Source organism: Pelodiscus sinensis, chromosome 13 (assembly GCF_049634645.1).
Source record: "Pelodiscus sinensis isolate JC-2024 chromosome 13, ASM4963464v1, whole genome shotgun sequence".
Taxonomy (NCBI): domain Eukaryota; kingdom Metazoa; phylum Chordata; order Testudines; family Trionychidae; genus Pelodiscus; species Pelodiscus sinensis.
Genome location: NC_134723.1, coordinates 43,416,707 through 43,440,780, shown reverse-complemented (window position 1 = coordinate 43,440,780; position 24,074 = coordinate 43,416,707). Strand labels below are relative to the sequence as shown.

Genomic DNA, 24,074 nt, shown 5'->3' with positions numbered 1-24,074 from the left:
GCTCGAGAAAACTCCCAAATTGGCTTAAAAATAATTAGATTTTTTAAAAAAAAGTTAATTTGGGGTTCTTTAGATTTGCCTTTTGGTTTTTGGTTTTGCTCAAGTCACGTTTTCAGACTTTTTTTTTTTCATGAACACAAAGCCCAGGAACTTTTTTTGTTAATGAAAGTTCATAGTCTCCCCTAAAGATGTGAATTAGGAGCTGGGATTTTAAAGAAAACTTGCAGCTGTTCTGAGACTCAGAATAATATTTCGAGAATTGGCTACACTGCTACAATGCGGCAGTACAGCAGGGTTGAGATTGTCCCCTCCTTGTGTTTGTGTGGGAGCATAGGCTACGTGAGGGCAAGTGGTACAATCCATCTTGCCCTCCTCGGTGGCTCTTCTGCCTACTCAAGGGCCAGGCCAATTACACTGCTTCTTCCTGGTGCCACTAAGGCATTAAGCAGCAGAACTAGCCAGAAGGTTAGGGGGGAGCTTAAGAGATTCAGGCAGTGAACTCTGGGAAAGTCTGGGTTTGAGCTCTACACACACACACACACACACACACACACCCACACACACCTGTACTAATCAGACACAGTCTGGTCTTTCACTAGGCATAAAGGACAAAGAAGCCCTAGAGATAACATTTGGACTTTCCCTCTGTGGCTACATCTAGACTACATCCCTTTTCGTAAAAGAGATGTAAATTAGATGTATGGCAATTGCTAATGAAGCGGGGATTTAAATCTCCCCCGCTTCATTAGCATAAAAATGGCTGCCGCTTTTTTTCCGCATGGAGCTTTGCCGGAAAAAAGCGCCAGTCTAGATGCTGATCTTGCGGAAAATAAAGCCTTTTCCGAAAGATCCCTTATCCCTTATTTCGGAAAAGGCTTTATTTTCTGCAAGATCAGCGTCTAGACTGGCACTTTTTTCCGGCAAAGCTCAGTGCCGAAAAAAAGCGGCAGCCATTTTTATGCTAATGAAGTGGGGGAGATTTAAATCCCCCCTTCATTAGCAATTGCGATAGGTGTAATTTACATCCCCTTTACGAAAAAGGGATGTAGTCTATATTTAGCCTGTCTGTTTGGGGGTGGGACGGTCTCCTATTCACCCATTTCCCTTTTGCTCTATCACACAAAGCCATCATATACTGGCTCAGCATATGAAGGGAAAAGAGGAAGTGACAGATGAGTGTTGTCATCTTAAAACTTCTGTAAAAAGCATTAGATAAAATGAGACTCATGAAAACCTACCAATAAAGCCATGGGTGGTAGAAAGAGGCGCATAAAACCAGGCCTCCTGGAATCTTTCACAATCTCTTTTATGCCGTATGGAGCAATTTTGTTTCTTCATGAGCATTTCTGGGCATAATACAAGGGGTTTTAAGCTTGATATAGAACAATCAGGAAGAGCTTAATTTCACCAGTACTGAATTCCTTACACGTGCAAAACTTCCACTGACCTCATGGTAGGAGCTATGACCTACAAGTGTTTCAGAACAAGGCCATAAGAGAGTTTGCCTCTTCCTAGTACATGTGCTAACAGATAACTGAGAATAGCCTTTTGTTTCTCTCCAGACCACAAGGAATACGATGCCTATCTCTCTTACACCAAAGTGGATCCAGATGCATTAGACTGCGATAATAATGAAGAGGAGCAGTTTGCGCTTGAAATCCTGCCGGATGTTCTGGAAAAGCATTATGGATACAAACTCTTCATTCCAGATAGGGACCTGATCCCTAGCGGGAGTAAGTACTTCTGAACATCGGGTTTAATCTTATCTGATGCTATTGGGAAGGCAAGTGTTGCAAGTTAAGCTCTGTAGAGGGATAGGTGCTGTTCCTTCTCTTTGCAAGACTGCATTCAGAACCTCAAGAGTTTCTGCATCACAGCAAGATGTGATCTCTAGTTCAGGCTCTGATCCTGCACCAGCGAAGTCGTTGGGAATTTCGCCCTTCAATGGGAACAGGATCAGTACCTTCCAAAGGGTAGTCCTGTGGCACCTCAGTAATTTTGAAATAACCCTCGAAGATTGAATTTGTAAGGGGAGCTTCCACACTACCAAGCTCATTATTTCGAAATAAGGGGCCACTTATTTCGAAATCTGTGCTCCTGCTTTCCTTGAGGAATAATGCTAATTCAGAAATCGTTATTTCGAAATAGTGGTAGTGTGGACACTCCAGTGCCACTATTTCAGAATAACGACTCCCCAGAGTAATTTGAACTAATTATTCCCAGTGCTTCCTGGGTATCTAAGCCAAATTAAGTTTTTTCGAAATAGTTTCCTAGTGTAGACATGGCCTTAGAAACTTAGAGAGAATGAGAGTGAGAGAGAGTGTATCATGAGCTTTTTTGGGCCAAACCCACTTCATCAGAGGAATAATAGAAACCAAGTATTTTATAACAGAAAAACAAAATAACCTGTCAATGTTAGGACCAGTGCTAATGAGGCTAAGGGGGCTGGAAGTGACCCATGCTTAGCTATTGATGTAAAAATGCAGTGTTAAAGACAGGGAAAGCTGGTTTTATAATGTGACATCCAGTTAATGTCTTTGTTCGGGCCCAGGGAAACAGTGTCAAATTTGCAGATGAATGACAGGTCCCCAAGCTCTCTCTGTAATTGAATTCTGCAGAACTGTAAAGCATAATAAAAAGGCTCAACGTCAGACAAAGGTAACTGTCAGAAGTTGCTAGGAAGGGCAATCTGTATGCAGCAAATTTCTATTTAACCTTTAAAATGGGATTCTCTCAGTAATTATCCTTTGATAATTATTTGTCCACAGCAACCTTGCAAATAAAACTTTTCTTATTGTCTGCTTTTTTTCTTCTTCTGGATTTACAGGTGGAAAATACTATAAACGCTTTTGTTTCCAAGTTAACATCAGTTGATCCATTATTAAAATAGAGTTTTGTTCATTTATAAACATAATTTGTACCATGTAAATAATCCATCCCAGTTATTCCAAGGGATGTGTGCTGTTCATTTATTTGGCTTTGTTGCCCATTACTCATTAGTGAAATGCAGTTGTCCATTTCAGATCAATGTCACTGCAATGTCTGAATACTCTTCAGCATGTGTTGATGTCTGAAACAACAATGACACATCTATAGCTGTGATTTTTCCTGGTTTGTTGTGGGGGACAAGTGAAAAATGGCACCGTACTATGCATAAGATCCATCGATTCTGCGTGCACAGTTTGCTTGCATTTATGCCATGTGTTTTTGCCAAATAGCTGAGATGCTGCTGTGAAACGTATGCTTTTGAATATTAATTTAGTTTGCAATGTCTGTATTCAGTTAGCTCCCACTCAAACATGTTAGAAAAGGGAAATATGCACCTCTGTGTAGGTATCAATACAAAAAGGTGTCAACATGAAACCCAACTATCTGATCCTAATGCAGAAAGCCCTGCCCCGTATTGAAGTAGTCATAGTCAGCCACTTGAGGCATCTGCCTGCAGAGGAACCTGATGATGATGCGTGGGTGTCACCAGTCTCCAAGGATATGTCTACACTACCACCCTAGTTCGAACTAGGGTGGTTAATGTAGGCAACTGAAGTTGGAAATGAAGCCTGGGATTTGAATTTCCCAGGCTTCATTTGCATCTTGCCGGGCGCCGCCATTTTTAAATCCCGGCTAGTTCGGACTCCGTGCCCACGGCTACACGCGGCACGGACTAGGTAGTTCGGATTAGGCTTCCTATTCCGAACTACCTGTACTCCTCGTGGAATGCCTTAAATGGGATTGAAAGAGTGAAATTCCCCGGAAAGGCTCTCTTCTTTCCAGGTCCAAAATGCTCACTAGGAATTGTACTCCTTCCTGACTGAGAAATGGTTACATTAATAGGTGAGAGATTACTGAGTGAGAACATGGATCTACATGCCAATAAATAAATAAACAAACAAACAAACGCTGTGAGCTTGGTCAGTAGCAGGGATTATTGGAAGTATCTGTGGTTCAGATACATTCCATTCAACAGAGTTATTTTTTTAATGTAGCAAAAGTACAAAGTGAATGAAAGAGAGTTTAAATGTATCCTTTTAATCATCAACTATGAGTCTGTTTCTCCCAGCTGCTTCAATGACTACCTGTCATTCAGACACTCCACAAATACTTGTCATCAATATGGGTATTCATTTAACATCTCCTGGAATGCTCATTTTGTGAGCATTCACAGATTAAATATTTCTCTTCTCCTCGCCATCCTCTCTGCTTCGGCATTATGAAAGAGCTTGATTCTTTCATTTAGAACCTCGAGAATGCTTAATCAGACTTAATGACGACAATGCAGAATAAAATATGTACTTGAAATTAGCATGAGTTGTGTGCCTGGGATTTGTGGAAAAAGGGAACTGCATTTGGACTTTTGTTAAAGAAAACGTGCAGATACACAAATGTATGTGTACCTGCATATGTGTATGGAACATACCTACTTGGATGTTCTATTTAATATTGATCTTACATTACAAAGGGTTATCGATGAAAAAAACAGAACAGGCAGAGTAGACTGCTTAGGCACACCGGAGAAGCAAACATGCAATTTATTTTGTAACAAATCAAGCGACCGTTCTGTCGGACACTATAGTTTTTAGGTGCAGCTTCTTTCAGGGGAAAAAAAGTATTTATTTGACGCGCATACCACTTTTGTATACTACCGTGTTTTGTCACTTGATAATGTAAATGACAGCACAATGCAGTACAGCACCATCAGGTGATCTGGGGTGTTTCTTCATATAACTTCTCTTATGCATTTAATATTATAACATGCCAGTACTACAGTCCATTGTGTATCGTTGAAGGCTGATGGTTTCAGGTACTCTCTGCAATTGTAAGCTGCTGTTGTCGGAGGGTGTTCATTTTTGCTCTGAATTCCCGGCATGAGGCAATGCATAGTTTCTCTTTGGACTGGGAAGAATCCAAATATAGATTTGTTCAATAGCATTGGGTGGTTTATTTTGTTTCAGGGCATTTTTGAACAAACTGAAAAGCTTACCTCAGTAAAAGCAAAGGGCACGTTTGATTATGGTTTAATCGAATTGATTCTCAGCTTAGCCTCTGGAGTGAAGGGGGGGGGAGAGATATTAGTCTCTCTTCATGGATGTCTTTAGGATCTGATTGGACAAGTACCTGCCAGGGATGGTCTCAGTTTCCTTGGTCCTGACTCAGAGCAGAGGAGTGGAGTAAGGGGACTTCTCAAGATCCCTTTCAGCTCTGTATTTCTGTGATACTGTCTTTATATGCAGGATGTAGAGCCAGATGCGCAAGCTATTCAGAGGGAATGAATGGGCCATAACCTCGCATCCGATGCCCAGCAGAGAATTCCCATGCTGGAGAGGAAACCTCCTGCTGGTACATCTGTGCTCTATTCAAACCCTGCACTTCTGTCCCCGCACTTGACTCAGGGGGAGTGCTGGGGACAGGAAGGGCCATACCGAGGAGCACGTGCAGCAGCTGTTGTCAAGTGGGTTGCGGCAGCACAGAGCAAAAAGCAAAGGCATCCTCCATTTTGGACAATGGGAAACTGGCCTGCAGAGGCCAGATCAGACAAAGGCATATTGCCACTTGCAGCAGGCTCTGCTTTCTGTTGCAGGATGCAGGAATGAAAATACTATCATTGCAAACTATGAATGACTTCTGCCTTAGGGAGAGAAACCCAGGAAGGGAGGGAGCATGACAGAGTCTGCCTCTGGTGGGGTCCCAAGAAGGCCTTTTTTGTAAAGCTATTTCAGTAAACTAACTGGGTGTCCCTAAACTACTGACTTCCAGATGCTGGAACTGGATGAGAGGGGGTGGTGCATGCTGCTCTCTCCTTCTCATTCCCTCAGAAGACAGGATACTGGGCTAGCTGGGCCATTGGTCCAAGCCAGTCTCGTATTCTTATGGGCTGTGTCTAGACTGGCCAGTTTTTCCAGAAAATCAGCCGCTTTTCTGGAAAAACTTGCCAGCTGTCTACACTGGCCGCTTGAATTTCCACAAAAGCACTGACTTCCTACTGTCTGAAATCAGAGCTTTTTGCGGAAATACTATGCTGCTCCTGTTTGGGCAAAAGTCCCTTTTGTGCAAAACTTTTGCACAAAAGGGCCAGCGTAGACAGCTGAGATTTGTTTTCCACAAAAAAGCCCCGATCACGAAAATGGCAATCGGGGCTTTTTTGCGGAAAAGCGCGTCTAGATTGGCACGGACGCTTTGCTGCAAAATGTGCTTTTGTGGAAAAGCCTCCGTGCCACTCTAAATGCTCTGTTCCGGAAATGCTTTTAACGGAAAACTTTTCCGTTAAAAGCATTTCCGGAGAATCATGCCAGTCTAGACGCAGCCATGGAGTTATGTTTGAGAACATCCCATGCAGAAGCCAATGAATTTGCCTGTGTTAAGTCGCTATTTTTTCAAGCGACACTCACCTGGCCAAGTGAAATGAGGGTGATTATTTTTAGGGTGCAGGCCCTGCTCGGATGGATGTGATTTTATGACCCAGGTCCTAGAGCTGCTTGTGAGTCCTCTGTCTGAACTGGGGCAGGGAACCTTTTCTGGGTCGGGGGCTGCACCTCACTGACGTGGCTCCCAACTGAGAGGGAGAAAGACTCTCCCCACATTCTCCTCACACACCAGAGCCTGGGGGGCTCAGGACAGTAGATTGTGTGCTCCAGCCCTGTGGGGGGACGGGACAGCAAGGGGGCTGGAGCACAAGTTCAGGCTCCCCAGTGCTGGGGGAGCCCTAAGCCTAAGGGGCCAGATCCCCAGGCAAACTGGGGGCCATATCCAATCCCTGGGCCATAGGTTCCCCACTCCCTTATTGTCAGTCTGCTTGCATGAGAGCGTCCACAGGCCTGCCTGCAGCATGTGGTTACTAGATTCAAACCAGGATTAGATACTTGTATTTGTAACGATGCCTCATAATTCTTCATTGCTTTAAACTTAAGTTCATGGTTACAGCATGTTCAGTGTCTGGTTGTGGTCCGATGCCCTGGTGTCACTGTGACGACAGGGAAGCCATGATGCTACAACAAAGCATATGAAGGACATATTTGTACATGGGTCTAAAAGTCCTTGATCCATGTTGTTTCTTGGAAATAACATGACATTTGGAACATGGCTCAGGAAGTTATCATGAGATCTGGTCAACAGTTGACATTTCTATTCTATAGGAAAGCCCACTATTCTGACATTTATTTTCATCCTGAACTGGAAACAAAGCACACACAAAAATCTGAAATTCCCACCTCAATGACATTTTTGGAAAAAAAACTATTATGGGTCAGCATTCTGTTTCGATAAAATTAAAATGTTTCATTCCTTAATGGACTCTACCTTAACAAAATGCTTCATTTCAAAGTGTTTAAATTACATTTTATTGAAATCAATCCATTTTCTGTGGAGAGTTGTGATTTTCATGAAATGCCAATGTTTCTAATGGAAAAAACTGCTGGTGGAAAATTTTCCAGCCACTCTAGCTGTTGTATGGATGCAGCGAAAGCATGAAATATCGAGGTTCTTGCTCAATGTTTTACCCAATCGTTTCCTAGCAAAAGGCTTATTAACTGAACAAGGACTTGAGAGTTTAATGGGGTAGGTTCAATGACCTAGAAAACTTCATGTAAATCTTGTTACTGGATAATCAACTTCCTCAGAGGGACTCTAAATTCACATAATTTGATGAAGCGGACACGACACAGAAGAACCCTTCAGCCATCACATTAAACAGAAGTAGGATATTAAACATTGGCCACTATATATTTAAAGAGGACACTGATATTGATGGGATTATAATTGTCATAGAAGAAGAAATTCGCCTTTCCGTTCTGGGGTCCAGGACTGGTTACAATTTGAGATGAGCCTGGACTAAAAAACAGACTCATGCTTCAATCTCTTTCTCTCCCCTTCTGCTGAAACTAGGGATGCAATAATGTAGTCGATTAACCAATTAATGGATAAGCAAAAGCTTATAGGTTAATGCTATGGACTACATGCATTTTCCCTCCCCGTTGCTCCTTTTAGCAGGCTGGCCAGCTCCGGGACCTACCCCCACTTCAGCTCTGCATTTAAAGTATATTAAAAGCCAGCCAGCCAGGCAGCCCAGCTCAGTTCCAGCTTGCACCAGGTCCAGGAGCTCAAACCTTCTGCTGCTGCTACCCCGCACTGCTGCCTCTTCATCAAAGGCAGCAGCACAGGGCAACAGGTCCATGAGAGGAGCTGTTTTTTAAACTGGCTCCCTTCGTGGACCAGCTCCCACTTGCCACCTTGCACTGCTGCCTCTGTATCAGAGTGAGGCCAGAGTGCACTGGCTGCCAGCCCCACCCCCGGGCACTATAGAATAGTCGAGTAACTGATAAGAATTCATGAGGTTACGTGACTATTCCATTAACCGATATTTAACAACCGTAACTGAAACTATGGGAAAAGTCTTGCTCTTTATCTGACCTTTATGACCCTGGCCTTATGTCTATGATAGGCTGGTTTGAATCCCTGAATGCCGACGTTCTCAAACGCTGGAGAAGCTCGTATCCAAATCCTGATTATGAATCCCAACTTCTAAGTGCAGCGCAAATAAATGTGTTGGTCTCACTCGTGTGGATATTTGTCCACATCGGTCTGTGTCATTTCACTGTACAGGATAGTGACCACACAGCCTGACACCATTTCACACTCACTGAACAAGAGATCAAAGGCTGTAGTAATAGGCCAGTCCAACTCGCACTTGGCCTCTGAACAGTTCAATAAAATCCTTCGAGATGCCAAAACCACAAATTCTCAAATCTGTCAGAAACAGGAGGAGCTGGTGCCATTTCAGCCAGAATCTGGCAATAAAGCACATTTGTTTTAAAAACTGTAGAGCAGATAGTGTAGGGGCTTTGGTACTCAGTTTGGACACTGAACTATAGCTGGTTCTGCCAATCTTTGGCTAAACAATTTAGTCCAACTCTTCCATCTCTGTTCTTTAGCCCAAGTGAAGTGTCTGCTCTCCCCCTACCCTCCCACCAGTAGGTGTTACTGCCTTGTTAATTCCCTCCAAGTCCTTTTCCCAGGCAGGAGCGGCCCTAGACGAGCTGCCGACAACTGGTGCCCTAGGCGAAACGCGCAATCGGCACATCATTGGCACCCCTGCCTACAAAGCCCTCAACGGCTTTTTCGTGGTGCCCTAGGTGACCACCAAGGTCACCTGTTTTGACGGGCCACCACTGTTCCCGGGAGGTTGTGTCTGACTATTGTAAATGGGGGAAAAGACTTAGGGGGAGGGGGCTGGCAGGCCCCATGCTTTTCCATTACCCATATTCTTGTCCAGTCTTAACATTCAGGCTGTCTATATACTGGCAAGAATTTCCGGAACTGCTTAAAACGGAATACTATTCCGTTTTCAGTTTTTCCGGAAAAGGAGCGTCTACATTGGCAGGCTGATTTTCCGGAAAAGCCCTTTTTCTGGAAAAGCATCTGTGGCCAATGTAGACGCGCTTTTCCGGAAAAGAGCCCCGATCGCCATTTTCGCGATCGGGGCTTTTTTCCGAAAAAGACTACTGGGCTGTCTACACTGGTCCTTTTCTGGAACAGTGTTCCGGAATAAGGACTTATGCCCGAGCGGGAGCAGAATAGTTTTTCCGGAATAGCGGCTGATTTTGTACAGTAGAGCATCGTTGCTTTTCCGGAAATTCAAGGGCCAGTGTAGACAGCTCGCAGCTTATTCTGGAAAAGTGGCTGATTTTCCGGAATAAGTGGCCCAGTGTAGACACAGCCACAGAGTAGCCAACACGTTTTCTGAAGATAACTATTAGGAATAGAGCTTCCAAAAATCGAATGCTCTTGGGGCCTACTCTTCCCTGATATAATTGTGCCCATGTACCAGGAAGGATGCTTTCTTTTTATTTGCTTTATTTACATTTAAGGTGGCAAAAGGGACCAATGAGTAGTCCTGTGGCACCTTAGAGACTAATAAAAATATATACAGTTTCATGAGCCAGACCAACTCAGCTGAACAATAACAAACAGAGCTACAGGTTAAGGCGGCAGTTCTAACATAAGGGAGGAGGGTGGATTTCTCCTCCAGCTTGTATTATTTTATTTCATTTTTGGCTTAGCGCCTATTAGCAAAGGTGATTTTTAAAATGGAGTTAATACATCATTAGTACAGATGTGTGTTGCATAAGGCAATTGATGCCCTTGGTATTTGAACTTTACTATTTTCTTTAGTGTCTGATGTGAGATCCTAAAAAATCCTTATAGAATAATGCTACATTCAGAATATGTAAAACATACATTAGGGTATGTCTACACTAGCCATCCTAGTTCAACCTAGAGTGGCAGTGTAGACATACCCTTATAGTGGTACTGTATATACCTACTATTGTGTTTCTCTTTACTACTTTGCTTGTCAGTTCCCAGTTAAGTCTGACTCATGTGCTAGCTGGAAAATTATACCAACTTGCTGCTCCCACCTTTTCTTGTGTTACTCCTTGCTCTTTTCTTTTGCTGCAAAGGGTCCCAATTCTATACACCAAACTCCCATGGGGGAGGCTAATGTGTTTTCTTTTCTCCTTCTTCAACTAGCTTATCCCCCCACTAAGAAACTCCTGTGCTGCTTTAATTTTGTAGGGTTTGAGTTCTTTCTTCATTTTCTTACTCTCTTCTGCAGTATGGCATCCACCAGTCAAAACAGGAGACACAGTGCACCATGTGTTGCCTGAATCAAACTCATAAGTAATATGAAACAAAATACAGGACTATGTAGCACTTTAAAGACTAACAAGATGGTTTATTAGATGATGAGCTTTCGTGGGCCAGACCCACTTCCTCAGATCAAATAGTGGAAGAAAATAGTCTACACTTCTATTATAAGTAACATGTACAAGATGCCGTTGGCCTGTTGTGATCATTGTTAAACATTTCTCCTTCCATTTCATTTTGGTTGGTTGGCTACTTCACTGCCCTTTGAGAATCTTTGCAGCCACAAAATGCTGCTGATCAAAAACAGATTCTCTTGATCGAGATTGGACACAGATTTCCCCTTTGAACCTCCCAGCCTTCATTCCCAATCCCTCTCACTTTTGCCAGATCCTCAACCGGTGTAAATCAGATTATGCTGTTCAAGTAAATGCAGCTTTGCTCATTTCTACCAGCCGAGGATTAGCCATGCCACTCAAAGATACGTAATTACATGGCTGTAGCTTTATGTTGCTTCTGAAATTTGCAGAACTTTGTGATTATTTTTGTCTTTCCAACAGGGGTGTGTGTGTAAAATTGGCCTAGGCGAATTCCCCTGCGTAAGTTTCACGTCCGAAATATTTTCTCAGAGCAATCTTTCACAGATGGCATAAGAGTGATAGCAGAATATTCTGCACCTGCTGCAAGAGATTCCCAGCCTGCCTGTCTCGCCACAGGTAGGGGCTTTGCAGAGAGGGTAACAATGCAGGCTTTGGTTTAGTGCAGATTTCCCAAATCACAAGGCAACAGACCCCTGTAAAAAATCACAGTGGACAGGCCCTGTGTTCGGTTTCAGCCTCTGTCCAGCAAACTAGATTCTGGCCGTAACTTGACAGCAGAAAATACTGCTGGAAGAAGAGCTGCCTGCTGGTATAAAGCTGCAGCCAGCTGCTCCTGTAGCAGCCTCCCAGCCTAGCCCCACATGAATGGGTAAGGGTGGGGCTGTGCGGATTCTCCTTATTGGCATAAAGCCCCTACAGACCATGATATTAATTAATGCCTCCCCAAGGCTCCCTGAACTCACATGGGAATCTGGCCGGCACAGACTCAGGCTGGAATTCGGTGCCCTGCTGTCAAGCTATTGGAGTGATTGTGTAATTATGGGCCATGCGGTTTCAAAACCTGTTTGCTTTTTCCTTTCGGATGCATAGTCGGGGGCTCTAGTTGAGTGAAAGCCACTGATCTCAACTCCATCCTCACCACACCAAACGACCCATTGTTCGCTGAGCAGGTCGGTCTAGCAGCCAGCTGCACACGTGAGGTTGGAGAAAGGACTCTGAAGGTAACCTTGTAAGGGCTCATTCTAGTCAGCCATAGAAAGTGCTCTAAATGTTGCAGTGTCCACCAATTAAGCTGCAAACAGCAAAATAAACGAGAAACACAGAGGGGTAAAGAGCTCACATGGGAGAACCAGCGTGTGTCTTTCCCTCAGAGCACCTCTTCAGATGTAGATGTTATGCATCGGGTGAGTTTTCCGTAGAATTGATATATTCAATGTATTGCTGCAATGAAAGATATCACCACAAACTCTTTAACAAAGATGCGTGAAATGGATTGATCTATTGGTTTATGTATGTTTTTATAATAGACATGCTTAGTACTTGCAGAGCAATGCACAGAATTAAACTGGATATGTGGGACTTTCTGGTCATGACAGAACAATACTGTGTCCTATGGACCAGAAGTGATCTTGTGCGCATCCATATTCTGACTTTCTTGAAGGAGGATTGAAAATGTCTCAGGAAAGATGCATGATGGTGTGTTGTTTTACTGTATCTTGCAGATCCAACTTCTAATGATGAAGCTTCCCACCTAACTTCTTTCTTTTTGGGAGCAGAAAGAAAGGAAGAAAATGAAGAGTCTGAGCTGTTGATACATTGGGATAATCTCGTTCCATTGTATTGAACACTTCTACCTTTCCTTAAGTTTTGTTTCACCAGTTCTGCTGATAACCTTCCTAGTGCTGCTGATTTTTTTCCCCAATTTTAATGCTGAATTTTCAATAAGTAACTCTTTTAAAGACAGCAATGTTTTTCCCTTAAAAAATACCAATTTAAGAAAAAAACTTCAAAGAACTGTATATACTGCATGAGTAAATGATCATAAAACTTTAACTCAAGAGATTGTTGCCTAAACATTTGTACTGTATGTGTATGTCTTGAAATTTTTGTTTGTCTGGAGGGTGTATAAAAATTCGCTTTTTTCATATGTGACTTATTTTTTCCTTGCTGATAAGTGGTGAAATAAAACACTGGTAAAGGCAGATTGTATGCTAACTAAGCCCTCGGTCTCCTAAAGTGAAGCTATTTTTGAATGTTTGTTGGCCTATTTTGTAGCTTTCTCTTTGGTGGGAAGCGGTGTTAATAAGCATGTTGCGGCGTTTATGCCTGGGACTATAAAAATAAGTATTACAGATGTTGATCAATGAAGTGCACTGTAACCATTCGTCCTGCTAGAGGGCAGTATGTGTAAGACAGATCCTGCCCTGTGCCAGTAAAGATGTTGTGTGCAGCTCCTGTGTCTAAGTCTTCATTTGTAACACATGCTTTTCCTCCTTTCTCGGACTGCACGCTTCTGACCCGCATGGTCGAGAAGGACACTTTGTGCAATAAAAAGTAAAAGTAAAGTGTTACCAGCAAAATCAAAGCACTTTTTTTCTGTTTTCACTATTTCATCACTTGCTTCAGGGGGTAGCCAAGTTAGTCCATACAGGAAAAAACAACAAATGGTCTGGTAGCACGTTATAGACTAACAAAACATGTAGATGGTATCACGAGCTTTCGTGGGCACAGCCCACTTCTTCAAATGCCCACGAAAGCTCACGATACCCGCTACATGTTTTGTTAGTCTATAAAGTGCTACCAGACCATTTGTTGTTATTTCATCACTATTTATTATTTTTCTGGGCCTGAGCCAAGACCCACTGAAAGTCTTTCCTTGGCTTTGAATGGGTTTTGGGTGAGGACCTCTATAAATAGATGTAAAGAGGTTCATGTAAGATTCATTTCACTGACCTCTTCCCTCTGCCTCCCCCCTCTTCCCTCTTCCACCACCCTTTTTTTTTTCTTCGTTGGGCATTTCTAACATATCAACTAAGGGTCAACCCCTAGGATATATTCTGGGGTGATAAATTGCCATGGGGAAACAGGTAGATGTGGTACAGCATCTCTGTTCACACCCGCACCTTGCAAACGTTAGCATGTGTAAAGAATGTAGAATATACATTTTCCTTTGCAGAGGTGTCTTGGAAAATAAACAGCACTAAATGATGCTACATTTACTTATGTTTTCCATTTGTTTGGGGTTATTTGCCCTATGGGCTAATGAAGATTCTGTTAATTATCTTGTGTACATAGACACATAGATTTGCAATACTGAAGCAGATCATTGGACCTCCAAGATTGGTATTCTGGCTTTGTGGTCAATGTGCATAGAAGAAGGTAAAACCTGCCCATGTTGCATCTTTCCAATTATATAATTTCTACATGTGGTGATGGAGGAGTCCTTCCTGCACACCAATCAGCTGCAGTCCATACACCCTGAAGCATCCTTATTTCCTGCTGTTCTTTACACCCTGAAGCATTAAAACTGATTACCTTCGCGTGAATCCCAAGAAATGTTAATAATGGCCATAGCAAGTGTTGTGACTTTTATACTTCATGCAAAAGTTAAATAGACCTAGAACTAAAATGTCTCCATAAATGAAAAACAAATATTGTCATTTGTAAGTTACTGAAACACAGCTGAACAGTGAGGAAGTTAAATCTTAGCTGTATTATGATTAATGTGAGGAAATGCTTAGAAGCAAGACTTTTTTTTTCCTAAGAGTTTTCAAAATTTTACGTAAATAGAGAGATGTATATTAATGTCCAATCACATTTCTATTGTAAAGCTCCATTAACCAGTGTGGGGCGTGACCCTCAGGGAACCTTGGTATTTTAGTATACTTAATTGCAAGGCTACAATAGACTTCTTTATTTTATTCTTTCTCTCTTTCTATAATTTGTAGCATACATTGAAGATCTCACAAGATGTGTTGAGCAAAGCAGAAGACTCATTATCGTGCTAACTCCAGACTATGTTCTCAGGAGAGGATGGAGTATTTTTGCGATGGAAAACAAACTCCATAACATGCTAGTCAGTGGAGAAATCAAAGTGATTTTGATTGAGTGTGTTGACCTAAAAGGGAAAGTGAATTACCACGAAGTGGAATCTTTAAAGCACACCATCAAAGTTCTCTCCGTGGTCAAGTGGAAAGGACCAAAAAGCAGCAAACTGAATTCTAAGTTCTGGAAGCACTTAGTCTATGAAATGCCAGCAAAGAAAAAAGAGATATTATCTCGGCGCCAAGTCCTGGATTCTGCGGAACAGGGACTTTTTGGAGACCTTCAAACTGTACCCTCTATTGCTATGACAGGTGCCTCCTCCACTTTGGAAGCATCTCAAGCAGATATAGCTGATTACCATCAAACAGATTCCACACAAACGAGACATTATTGCAGAGGGTACGAATATGACATGTCAGCTGCCACCTTGCCAATAGCTTCCATAAGTAATCACCACACCTATTGTAACATACCCTTGACACTACTAAATGGACAGCTACCTCTTAACAACACCATGAAGGACACCCAAGAATTTCATAGGAACAACCCGTTGCTACCTTTATCATCCCGGGAACTTAGCTTCACAAGTGATATTTGGTAGTGAAGATGAGAACTCTTCTGAGATGCTTTCCGAGCACCACGAAGACCAATTTTTAAAGAACATTAAATCAATGCCACGGGATGCCAGATCCTATTTGCAGCAGAGGCATAGTTGCTCACTTTTGTACCTGAACTTTTTTGTTTACATTTCCAAATTAGTGACAGAGGGGGACCTTCTTTTGTAGTTCAATATGTAGTTCACATCTTTTAATGTACAGTTTTATTGATTCTTTGAAGGGGGAAAATATATCCTATGATTTAACATACATGTTTTACAGTCCAGTATGGATGGAAGTTCAATACTGTATATTATCCCCAACACACATCTCTATGTTGTAGAATTTCAACTATTGACACAAAATTGGAAAAAGAAAGAAAATATAAACTTTAGTACAGATTGCAAATTCTAAATTTAACATGCTATAAAAGAAAATACATCTTTGTAGAGCACACTGGGTGAGCAAACAGAAGCACTTCCCATAAGGTTGTCAAAAGTGTGTTTTAGAAGATGGCCAGTTGGCACAATATTGTGGATGAAGAGCTTCTAGCTTTATCAATCAAGTGCACAGTAACTGCAGAATAAATCAACTGCTCACATCAGCATCCATTCATTTTGTTATTAAGGCATATCTTTTTCCTCGTGTGTGGATTTATTTAGGATTGATTAGCATATTGTCAGAGGTTTAGGATGATTTCAATCAACTTTTTGCGATTTATTACATTATTTCACAAATGTTAGTTTTAAATGGCATTTTTAAACACTAAGTGCAAATGTCATTGTTTGTAAACAAAAGTATGATTACTTAAGATCTTCTGACCTGTTGTAGGATATGTACTAATGGCCATGTCATTTTACATATTTTTTTCAAGAACTGAAAGAGTGGCTCTTGAAAAGGTACATGTTACTGAGAATATTAGCAATAGAAAATGAATGCAGCAATATTCAGAGATTAAGTACTAAATGATTCAGGTTTACTACTTGTATGACTTCAATTGCAGTGATAATCATCTGAAATGTAGTTATGAAACAGAGAATATGCTGTCTCTATATCTAGCTGCTAATGTATGTTTTACTATGGATCAAGCTGAAGCATTTCTTTTCTCAGTGCTTTAAACAATACATTATGTAGATTGGGATGCAAAGCAGCTCCTGAGGTCAGATCATGAGTTTCTTACTCATGTGAGTAGTTTCTCTCTCAAATGAGAATACTATTATTTATCCTTCTTGGTAAATGTTCTGAGCTCTATGGATGAAAATCATTCTCCCAGTCCTAAGTATCATTAAGTAATTAATCAAGGAGTCTCATGGAAACCATTCAGATTTGTAAGGATTAATCACCTCATTAAGGGTTAGAGAATTGGGCCAAAGGAGACAACAGCATTTGAAGAAAAAGTTCTGAATAATGGAGGCAGGATATAATTCTGCAGTTTTTAGCAAGGGAAAATTCCCATTGACTTCAGTGAGGGTATGCCCACCATGAGAGTTTTGCCTCCATAAACTTTGAGGTGTCAGCTCCAGAAATAATTTTAGGAGAGGCAATGTTACCACATTTCAGTGGGTAACATCTCTTTGTCAGTGTTGCTGCTTTTTGATTGCATAAGTTAACATTTGCACTCTGTACGTAGCTGCCTGGGGTTCAGATAGGAATCAAGGTATTCTCACATTTTGAAAATGATTCTTAAATCGTAAGCACAGAAAAACTAAAATGAATACCAACTTCAGGTCAAAAGAGTTACGCATTTGCCCAAAGGTTGTAAGAGTGAACTCAAATGTGCAATAATCCATAAATGTTCTGTATTTTCCATTACTGCTCTCACAATATTTATCAACTTTCTCTTGCACCCCTTCACGCTAGTTATGAACTGCAGTATTTTCATTCTGTTCTCAATAATACAAGCTTATTTTGTTTTTCTAGACACATGCATTTGACACTAACATTAAACGTGGAAACATAGAAATGATAGTCATTTATTACAAATGTGGAACTATAACTTACTGTTTTGTAAAGTTAAGTTCAACATATGTAGGTATTTAATATAAATATTTTTCTATGGAGAATGAAGGTGATTTTACCTCCATTATGAATACATGTATTTAAAAAAATGAAATTTACAACATTTGCACTGTTTTATAAGTGTTACAGATTGTGTTTACACTGGTTATGTTCTTTAATGCAAAGTGTAACTTTAAAAAACTAAAACAAAATTCTGCATGAAGAGAGTTGCATATGTTTAAGTGAAAAGCTGTAGTTTATTTTCAGTTTCACATTATTCTAAGGTTTTCTTAATTCACATAGAATGTTCACTGAGATTTTTAAACCTACTAGTTCTGTATTGAGCATGCAAACTCTGAAAACATATGCAGTTCTAGCTGCTTCTTTTGATTAAACATGGGTATCAATTTCAATTGCTTGGCCACAATATGTATCTTAAAGGAGTAGATACTCAACAAAAACGGCAGTCACATTTGCATTGGGGTAACATGAAAAGAACAGTTTTGTCATTTTCCAGAACACATTGTGTATCTATGTATCTATTTTAGTACTAGATTACAAATCACAATCTGCTTTTTAATCTGCGATTTACAATTGTGTATCACATATTGCTACAATATATACATAACTTGGAACCTGCTGTATCCCTCTCCTTTGAGTATGGGAAAGGGGAATAGATCTAGCAAGGGACACCACCCTTTTCAATTCACATTACAATGAAATTACACGGTGCAGTTCTGTTTTTTTCGTAAGTAGCAGTTAAGAGTCTGGATAAATGTTGTTAAAGTATTAGTGTTAAGCCGAGACCTCAGTGATGCATAGACAATGTACAAGTTCCCTGTACCTGGGATGAATTTAACCTAACGGGCCCTATCAAACTCCCCTTAGAGTCAATGGGCATCTTTTTTGGCTTCTCTGAGGAATGGATCAAGGCCAAGATAGCTTTTGTCGCAATACATTACAACACATCCATGAGAACATCATTGCCTGAAATAAGGAATTACAGGTGACATGTCATTTAACTTTATTTTCTTTTAAAAAAACAATATATTTGTTCTCCTTGCTTAGACAAAGTGAGTTTGGTTGAAAAAGAAATAATTAGCAATGCAAACTGACAATAAAGAGATGGTCAATTCAAACGGAGGGAGGGGAACAGCATCAAACTGAATAATGTACAGGCTGTGGACTGCAAATGACTGTCTAAATCAGTGTTTCTCAGCCAGTGGTACAAGTACCCTGAGGGGTACTTGACAGATGTCTGGGGGGTACCTCAACACAACTGAAATTTGGAGAAAACTGTTAAAACAAATGTGTTGCAACGGTAGAAAAAAATTGTGTCTCTGAAAACTGTAGATACTGGAGGGACTTATAATTTTTTTTAAAGGAGTGCTTTATTTTAAAAAAAAAGTTGAGAATCATTGGTCTAATTGACAACCACGAGGTTATTCTGGTTTGGGGTGGCAGTCATCTTTTTAAAATGGCATATCTCCGTCATTTTAGACTGCGCCTGTCTATCTACAAGTCCGTTTGTTCCAGAACGCCTAGAAAACAGTAAGAGCGAGGGCCACCAAATTTAAAATGCCACTTCCTCTTCTCCTAGCTGAAAGCAGGGTCAGGGTGGGGTTGTGCCAGGAGAACCGGGAGCACCAGGAAAAGGACAGTTTTCCATAACATGTAAAGGGAGTGGCCGCTGTTCTGAAGGATGCGATCTGAGAGCGGCCACCGGGGGCAGCGAGGGAGAGCTATGGAGAGAGCATCCACTGGTGGGAAGCCACACCACCACGGGCCTGGCCAGCAAATCAGGTAACTGGGGTCCCCTTGCCCAGGGGACAGTCCCTGCCACTCCCCCTGCCCTGGGAGGGACTGGGGGGATAAAGAGAGCCCCCCCTTCTCGGGGAGAGGCCAGGGTGAGGGGGAAAGAGGCCTCCGCACCCCAGGCCAGAGGGAGAGGAGCCCCCTTGCCCTAGGCTGGGCCGGAGGGGAAGGATGCCCTCCTGCCCCAGAAGGCGTCAAGGGGAATGAGAGAGCCCCGCACTAGACTCCAGGGATAAGCCAGCAGGCAAGGTGTGCAGTTCCCTCTGCCCTGGGCTTCAGCTGGGGAAAAGCCACTGACCACACCCCAACCTCTGCCCTAAGCCCCTCCTCACCCCTTCCCCTAACTCCTGCCCCCTCCCATGCCCGCACCCTCCTGCTCGGAGCCTCCCACATCCCCAAGGCCCGGCCCTGACTCCTGAACCGCCCCTCTCACCCACCCACACCCCCCCCCCCCCACACACACACACTGCCAGCCCCTTGCCCTGAAGGGTCAACGCCGGGTAAGTCTTCTGGTATCGATAATAGCGTTCCAAAACTATCTTACGCTCATTTGTCCTATTATGTGAAACGCCTTCAAGAAAATCAAGGCGGCCCCAAAAGAAAATTGATTTAAAAAATGAGATTCCTAAAGCTGGAAATATAAATCTGTTCAGTCTTTCTACTAATTCTGTTCCAGTGAGGGGAATTCAGACCACAGCGCATTTACCTGTGATTGAAATGCCAATTCAGAGTATTGACTGTTCTTGGAATTATTTGTGTACTTATAATGAATCATACTATGGGGAGGTGGGGGTTATGGACCTGTGTTTCAATAGTTAATATTCATTTCACTAGCTGCTGAATGAGAAGGCTGTGTAATTAAATGTGGCCATCCTCAGGTTAATCCATTGCAACCATTAGAAGGACTCACCTCGGCTTCAGCTTGCTTTGGATCAGACTCTAAAGATCCAGGTTTACTGGAATAATACAGAAAAGAAACACAAAGAAACAAAGAGGCGAATAACCCTTTACTTATCTCAGCCTGTCTGCATTCTTAACTTGGTTTTGTGTTTTGCTTTGTTTCAATTCCATGCTGATACAGACTGCAGTACTTCAGAGCTGTTTAGCCTTGGGAAAGGAATTTAGTGTACCTTTTAATTATAAACAAGATAAGGAATTAGGGGAGAAATAACAAATGCCTTTTTAAAAATCACTACCTCTGCTCTCACCAGAGTTTTTCCCAGTTCAGGATCCCATCCCAATTCAGCAAAATGCTTGAACACATGCTTAAATTCCATTGACTTCCATGGAACATAGCAGGTGCTTCAAATTAAACACATATTTAAATACGTTGCTGAACTCACACTGGTCCCTTTCAAAAAATGCCCTTTTCCTGTGAATAGACCTTCTGAATAAAACCCAATCACTGGGCTGTGTTAAACCCTAGAGCTGAACAACCCATAGGAATTTTTATTGTTGATTTTTTTTCACGTTCTGGGATTCCTCATTTTAACACATGGTCTCTCTGGGCCCAATCCTCGGAAGTGTTGGAGCTGCGGACGCCCAACAGCTCACAGGATCAAGCCCTCAGGGGAGTTGTCCTACCTGGGCGTTTCATTTTCCATCTTCTGAACTGATCTGAGTACCTTGACAGACCCACCATTAACAGATTCCATATGGGAGGCTGTAGAGATGAGAAGATTTCCAACACATGCTGACCTGGGACTGAACTCTCTCCAGGAAGTCAATAGCTGATTTGAGAACAGAGGTTTCGTCTTTGTTTACAAGGCCAGTTTGGTAAGAGTTCCCAGCCGCACCATCTGGATGCTGTGTGCAACTGCTCTGAAGTGACGCCGTGGCTCACGGGTGGACTATGTGTCCTCAGTGCATGCCACGGGTCAAACCCCGCCCCTGTGGTGTTTCAGTAAGGGGCGAGGTAGCTCATTACTGCTGCATAAGCCAGCTTTGCATTGGGTCAATAAATGCCAAGGGCATTTAAGTCTACTGTAGAGGGGCTCTGCATCTTATCCACAGGCAGCTGGCATGGAACTGCTGGGTGTGACGGATCTATGTGAGCCCTCCACTTTCCCCAGCCCCAAGTGGCCTTTTATGCATCTTTCACCAGCCTGCAGGAGCCACAGGAGTTCCGGGAACCCCAAGGAGTAAGCACCGTGCTATACCACACAGGAACCAGGGGGAGATGCGTCTGTATCAGAGTCCCTGTATTCTTGCAGTACAGAGGTGATGTTTGTGAGTTCCTAGGAGGTTTACTGGGGGGCTCTGACTCTAGTAGGTTGAGGCCAGGACTTTGTTCAGTAGAGGTGGTCCAGCCTTTAGATGGTATCTGGCAGAGAGCAACATCTTGGAACTGGCAGATAGAAGCTCCCTGTTCTGCAGCTTAGCAGTAACCTTCCCAACTCTGCTTTCCTGCTGTTCCCCAGGGTACCCGATGCAGCTAGGACAGAGGGATTACAAACTCTGCCTATGGGAAGTGGGCACCGCTGCGCTCCAACCCTCAAGGGACGAGAGGGCAGAAGGTTCTTTAGCCCACTGCGACTGCCAACAGTACAGCGCTCCAGCCAACACCATGTGGCAGATGCAGATTGGATCAAGATGGGGTCTATTAATCAAGCGAGATGTTTATTCTGTGCCTATTACATAAGAACGGCCATACTGGGTCAGACCAAAGGTCCATCTAGCCCAGTATCCTGTCTGCTGACAGTGGCCAACGCCAGGTGCCCCAGAGGGGGTGGACCCAAGACAATGATCAAGTGATTTGTCTCCTGCCATCCCTCTCCAGCCTCTGACAGACAGAGGCCAAGGACACCATTTCTATACCCTGGCTAATAGCCTTTTATGGACCTAACCTCCATGAAATGATCTAGCTTCTCTTTAAACTCTGTTCTAGTCCTAGCCTTCACAGCCTCCTCTGGCAAGGAGTTCCACAGGTTGACAACATGCTGTGTGAAGAAGAACTTTCTTTTATTAGTTTTAAACCTGCTATTACCATGTCGTCTTGATGATCTGATGGCCCAGTGCACGACAAATTCCTGTTAGGAGCGTGAAGTTAGACGGGACCTCCTGGATCCTTCAGTCCAGTTGCCTGCTATCATATATCCCATTCATAAACTTACCAAGCACCATTTTAACATTAGGTAACTCATTTACGCCAAATACGGGTTGAACCTCTGTAGTCTGGCACTCTCTGGTCCAGCAACATCCATGGTCTGGCATGATTTGAGTTCGCCAGGTGTCCATTTATGGGTGTGACCAAGTTTCCCGCGATCCCATGAAGTTTGTTTACAGTCACCCATCCCGGCTCCCAGTGTTCTGTACTTATTTAGCTAATTTACCCCTAAATGTCATCGAAGAGCCCAGCGAGCTGTGGAAGTGTTGGTGATGTTGCTAGACAATATTGACCCACTGTGGTTCAGCAAAATCTCTGGTTAGGCACCGGTCAGGTCTTAAGGGTGCCAGACTAGAGGGCTACGTCTAGACTGCCATGATTTTCCGCAAATGCTTTTAACGGAAAAGTTTTCCGTTAAAAGCATTTGTGGAAAAGAGCATCTAGATTGGCACGGATGCTTTTCCACAAAACATTTTTTGCGGAAAAACATCCGTGCCAATCTAGACGCGCTTTTCTGCAAAAAAGCCCCGATCGCCATTTTTGCGATTGGGGATTTTTTGCGGAAAACAAATCTGAGCTGTCTACACTGGCCCTTTTGCGGAAAAGCTTTGCGCAAAAGGACTTTTGCCCGAATGGGAGCAGCATGGTATTTCCGCAAGAAGCACTGATTTCTTACATGAGATCGTCAGTGTTCTTGCGGAAATTCAAGTGGCCAGTGTAGACAGCTGGCAAGTTTTTCCGCAAAAGCAGCTGCTTTTGCGGAAAAACTTGCCAGTCTAGACACAGCCGCGAAGTTCAACCAGTACTCCCATTGGAAGGCATTTTTATTTGCCGGTATCAGCTGTGTCTTTGCTGGGTGGTCTGACAGTTCTACCAACAAATATTTTTCTAGTGTACGCAAGGCCTTAAAGCACCCGAGTCGTTTATGAAAATGGGAACTGATGCTCAAACTATAGTTAGATGCTTTTGAGAATTTTGCCCTCGGTCCAGTACTCTGCCATGCCTAGCTGGAAAAGGCTGGTACATGCTGGGGAAAATAGATCCTGAACACTATAAAATAATTGTTAGGCCTGCTGTTCACTAGACCAGTGTGAGGTTATTCAGCAGAGGGGAAGCCTTATGACTGCTTACACAACTGTGTGTGTGTGTGTGTGTGTGTTTTATTCTGTAAAAACACACAACAGGATCACAGTTCAGCAGCCCCTCCTCTCTGCATGCCGCTTGTGTGCTGCTTCCATCTCAGTCCATGCTGAGGGCCGAGGGGACATCCTGGCAGGAATTAGGAAATAACGTACCGCAGTTTGTTGTCCACAACTTGTAGATCCCAGGGCAGCTGCTGAAGCACCCTGGACCTTGGGCTACACAATAATGCACCTGTTTGTTTACTTGTGTAAATATTGGTCTATTGGTTTATACGTTCATGAAAAATGCATGAAATGTCCCTCTAAATAAACTTGTGGAGTATGTAACATTTTCAATAATTCAAAAGTAGTCTTACCAAAATATTTACCTGTCTTTCTGCACTGATTAGCATAGTTCATATAAAAAACCACAAGTTGTTGGAATACTTACAGGTTATAGAAAAAAATTAAATTAGAAAATTAGAAAGTAACAGCCCACTTGTGTTCCATAAAGACAGCGCTGGTTTAATTTTCCTTGCTGTGGAGATGTATTTAACCTTCCCCCTTCTCCCCCCGAAGAACTGAGCTGAACTGCCTGTAATGCTAAAATGAGGATGCCCTTTTCAATAATCAGAACAAAAAGACATTTGATCATCCTAAT

At 42.6% G+C, this 24,074-nt stretch overlaps 1 protein-coding gene across 1 annotated transcript in view; it reads left to right on the top strand.

Moving 5' to 3' along the window:
* Window positions 1–18,257, top strand: part of IL1RAPL2 (interleukin 1 receptor accessory protein like 2) — a 672,443-nt gene extending 654,186 nt beyond the window's left edge. Inside the window, exons 10-11 of the mRNA XM_006127932.4 lie at window positions 1,563–1,733; window positions 14,681–18,257. Coding sequence (XP_006127994.2) covers window positions 1,563–1,733; window positions 14,681–15,378 — 869 coding nt within the window. The 3' untranslated portion in view covers window positions 15,379–18,257. The remainder of the gene's footprint in view (window positions 1–1,562; window positions 1,734–14,680) is intronic.
* The last annotated feature ends 5,817 nt before the right edge of the window (window positions 18,258–24,074 follow it).